General features: G+C 32.2%; 1 protein-coding gene across 1 annotated transcript; it reads right to left on the bottom strand.

Moving 5' to 3' along the window:
* Positions 1-1,332: 1,332 nt before the first annotated feature.
* Positions 1,333-3,944, bottom strand: LOC142626810 (protein PLANT CADMIUM RESISTANCE 1-like). Its single transcript, XM_075800526.1, has 4 exons — positions 3,572-3,944; positions 1,973-2,044; positions 1,680-1,892; positions 1,333-1,546 (listed from the first exon to the last, which is right to left on the bottom strand). Exons 1-4 carry the CDS (start codon positions 3,753-3,755, stop codon positions 1,464-1,466), a joined length of 552 nt encoding a protein of 183 aa, XP_075656641.1. The 5' UTR covers positions 3,756-3,944; the 3' UTR covers positions 1,333-1,463.
* Between the last annotated feature and the right edge of the window lie 615 nt (positions 3,945-4,559).

Genomic DNA, 4,559 nt, shown 5'->3' with positions numbered 1-4,559 from the left:
GTCCGAATTCTTTTTCTTCTTTAAATTTTAAGGGCCGGGGAGAAGAAATGTTTATTAGGTTTCTCGAATATAGATGATGTGTATTCAATTTTTGTTTGTTTCTTAAATCATATATTTGACATGTGCGAATTTAATATATAGTAAAATAAAAATACTAATGACATGTGCAAATTGTATGAGCTTTTGAATTAAGTATCATATTTCAAGTATTTTTTCAAACTATCATTGATTTTGATTTTTATGAGAAAACTATTTGTTATTGCTAGGATTTAAGAATTATAGTTTGCGCTGACAAGCATGTGATCAAAATATGTCTTGTTATAGTTCTTTACAGTCTATAAGTTTGTCAAGATAGGCGCTCAATGTCCTGCAAATTAGTGTGCAAATCAAGAAATTTCGATTCATCGCGATTAATTCTCGACCGATTGAATACTTTTAGAGTCAACCAATCAAATTGAAATCTTGACAAATCGAGCTGTTCTTTCACTAAACTACAATTTTAGCTAGTTAATCCATCAAGTGTTTAGGGTTCAATTCTACTTGACCTAGTATATAAGTAAACCTTAATACATGTCCAAGAAGAATTTTGGAGATGCTCTTATATAGATTTAAAGGTTCCATACCTTCTACTCTCACAAGACCTTAGTTCCAAATACACAATTATTCTCTCTCACAAAGAATAAAATACCCTATTCACTATTGTATTTGACTATAATATTCTTGCACTATTTCTCCTATGGGCTAACCCTTTCTTTCAATACAACTGAATTAGTTTGCTGCGCACACATATATATATATATAATAGCAAGGGACTGTGCTTATACTTGTTGTGCACAAAATCCAAAACCAGGTTGGTCTTTGTTTTCATGTGCTTGTTATGCACGGCCAACTCAATATCCTGGTAGTTTACGTACCTAGAATTGTGTCTAACATCAATTGAACAAATACGCCACCAACTCAACATGTAGTGATATTTTTTATTTTGTTTTAATAATTTTTAGGTAGGAAATTTTCTAATTCTTTAATATTTTTTGGTTTTCGGAATTTTTGACCTATAAAATTTGAGTTATTTGATAGCACGTTCAAGTAATGACTTTTTTCATGAAGTTGTAACACCAATTGAAGTTAGACATGAGTAATTTATCCAATAGTGCAGTTTCATAATCAATTTAAGATTTTATAAAATTATTTTAAATTACTATACAAACATGTAGGTTTCGTGTATAGTACGAGTTTGCAACTAATTTATTAAATTTTGATACAAGTACCGTAGTATTATTTGATAGCAAATATTTTATCATTATATGACATGTTTAAAATACATGAAAAAAATTCCATAAAAAAATTCCTTGTTGACTTTATATATGTAAAGATTTTAGTGCTACAAACTGGAGGACAATATAATCTTTAGCACTCAGATTACTGGTTTAATCAACAACAAAAATAAAAGTATGATGCACTCTCTATCGATTCATGCCTCCTTGGCTCACAGGAGCCGTTGCAGTCATCACTCCCTGGGTCCGTTGCTCCACATTTCCTTGCCATCCTAAACAATAAAAAAGAATACCATATTAAAAATCACCAGCAAGAATTTAGTAACCCCGAAAAAATATTCTATATCAAACAGCGCGTGTGTGTGTGTGTGTGGTGTGGGAGAGAGAAAAGAAGGTTGCTTTTACCGATGCTGAGGTCGAAACCTTGGTGTTTGAGCTCGCGGTACTCTTGACACAGGGCACATGGCTCACAGCAGCAATGAACCATGCAATCCCCACAACAGCTCTCCTCCAACTTGTACTGCCGCCTCATTTTGGAGCGATAGAAGCATGAGTACAAAAATCCACAACCAGTCAACAGATTAATTAATGTATACAGTCCTCCGCTAGCAGCACAAGCTGCAATACATACAAATCACCCATCAGTCACCATCACCATCAGCCCAATAATTAAAACCAAACTCACCAAACAAACTTACACGTTGCTCCTCTATCTACAATCTCCGCAATTTGTCCAAAAGTAATACAAGGGCAACAACATGTTATACAACCTGTGAAAAACACCAATAAACAACAGCTTGTAAATTCTCAGAATAGTGTTGCAGACACAGTATTTTACATTATTTTTCTTGTTGCCTTCTTGTTGGCTTGTATTTTTCCTCTCTTTGAACACAATTTTCTAATTTTCTCAACAAAAAAAGATAAAGTAAAAAAGACAACACATAACCAATTTAGAAATTATTAAATTGATCAATTTGTATTGATTCTTATATTTGCCTATATATCATGATTTTAAAATTTGGGTCGGAATCAAAAAAAAGAGATTTAAGATTTTTAAAGTCAGGTCGAGGTTAAACCGAAGTTAAACTGTGATGATATCATAATTAGTTTAATAATTAATTAAATATAAATAAATATATTAAATTAGTAAAAATAATTAAAAATATATATTTTTCATATTATAATTTTCATAAAACAAATAAGAAATATTAAATCCTAAACAACATAATAAATAAACAAATATATAAGTATAATAGTGTATAGCAATATTATATATAGTAATTTTTTTGGGGGTAAAGATATCATAGTTAATTTACTTATTTTAAAAATTAGTTAATTTACTAAGATCATTACTGAAGTACTAAATAAAAAATAGATAATTCAAAAAAAAAAAAGTAACTAAATAGAAAATCACCACTGTTTTCAAATTTAAATCTAATATAAAATATTATTAAAACATTAAAAAGGAGGCTTGATGAAGCCTAAAGCTCTTAAAGCTACTGCCTACTATGGCAGCAGTGGTACGGTAGTTCTATAATACACGTATATCAACCAAGCTAAAAAATAAATATAATAAATTAAATGAAAAGAAAGAGATTATTTACTAGGCTATAAACAACGCCATTACCAAACAGAAAAAGACTTCATCAACCAAAAAAAATCTCAGCAAAAGAAAAGAAAACACAATGGTCCGAGTAAGGGAGAAAGAGTCTCAGTGCCACTGTGCACTGATTTGGAGAAATCTGACCGCCGGTCATCGACTGAAGGCTGCAGCGGTCGATAAGGACCAAAGTTTTGGATGGGTGGATTGTTGAGGCAGATTATCGAAGAGTTATATATTCTTATACTACTATTTTCATTTTAGTTCTTTGTTTTGATTTATTTTTTACTGGAGGTTTTCTTAAAAATGGTGAGAGGGTGCTATAAATAACTTCTTCTTCTCTTTTCTTCCATTTTTTTTAAGCTTGGCTTGAAACTGCAAGAACCGTCTACGGTTTTAAAAACCGAGCAGTTCAACCGCAGTTCTTAAGGTCTTTTTAACATAGGACGATTCTTAGTGAAAAGTTCCCGGTTAACCGGATCAGACCGTACGGTCCTGTTCGGATTTCAAAACGATGCTATATATTACTCATACAATTTTATTATCTACATTAAGCATCTATCATATCCATAAATAATATATTTGTTATGAAATATTTGGTGACTCTAGATTTGTTGAAGATCATAAGATTCATATATATATATATATATATATATATATATATTATGACACATGCCAAAAGGGTTAAATTTCTTACAATTTCCGACATCATCGCTGCAGTCACAGAGGCCAGTGGACCAAGGTACCGGAGCACTAGACTGAACCTGAAATGGAGCTGCTTGGGGTTGATATGTGTTCACTGGAACACCCATCACGGGGGCCTGCCCTGGGGGTGGCGCGTCGGCATACTTTTGGGGAGCACTTGGTTTTGATGAATACATGACAAATGTATGTGTTGTTGAAAGGAAAAAGGCTGAAAGAGAATTTGAGAGAGTTATAGAGATGTTTTTGTTGAGGTGTGGGACGAAAGTGCTGGGTTTATATAGGAGTATTCTTAGTTTGTTAAGGAAGAAATTAACTAAATGTGAACAGTACTTGTTTTGCGTGTCATAAAGCCGCCATGACTGACTCATTTTTTTTTATTTAAAAAGATTTTGGCTGATTACAACAATGTCTCAGTGACTCAGTCTATTCTTTTGCGTGTGTTTACCGATGTCTTTCTTCTTTCCAGTCAATCTGGGTGTAACAAAATATTGGAAACCCACAACTGGACGCGGTTCAAGATTGATCAGCTGTGAAGAGCAAATGGAGAAAATTTAGTACACCATGTAAGATATATTCTATAATATGATTTGAATAATACGTTATTGAGTGATATATCAATATTTAGAGTTGCTTTAAGTGTAATTTGAACCAAAATGTGTCGTAAGCCGCCATGATGGACTCATTTTTATTTAAAAAGATTTTGGCTGAATACAATGTTTAGACTTGTTTGGATCACCATGATTTTGAGTGATATTACTCATTTTTCATCACCGAGTTTTCAAAACTCTTGGGTCTCACTGAAAAAATCTTATTTGGCTTGATTTTTGGATAATGTTTTTATCATTCAAAACTCAAAAATTTGAGTGATGGATGATGGAAATTGAAAATAGAATTCTAGTGGTTTCAGTTTCTAAAATATGAGTTATGGTGGCAAAAGGTGAGTTATGTGATTGAATTATGTGACCAAACAAGAATTTTGG

The sequence above is a fragment of the Castanea sativa genome, chromosome 3 (assembly GCF_040712315.1).
Source record: "Castanea sativa cultivar Marrone di Chiusa Pesio chromosome 3, ASM4071231v1".
Lineage (NCBI taxonomy): Eukaryota > Viridiplantae > Streptophyta > Magnoliopsida > Fagales > Fagaceae > Castanea > Castanea sativa.
This window is presented reverse-complemented; position numbering and strand designations above follow the sequence as displayed.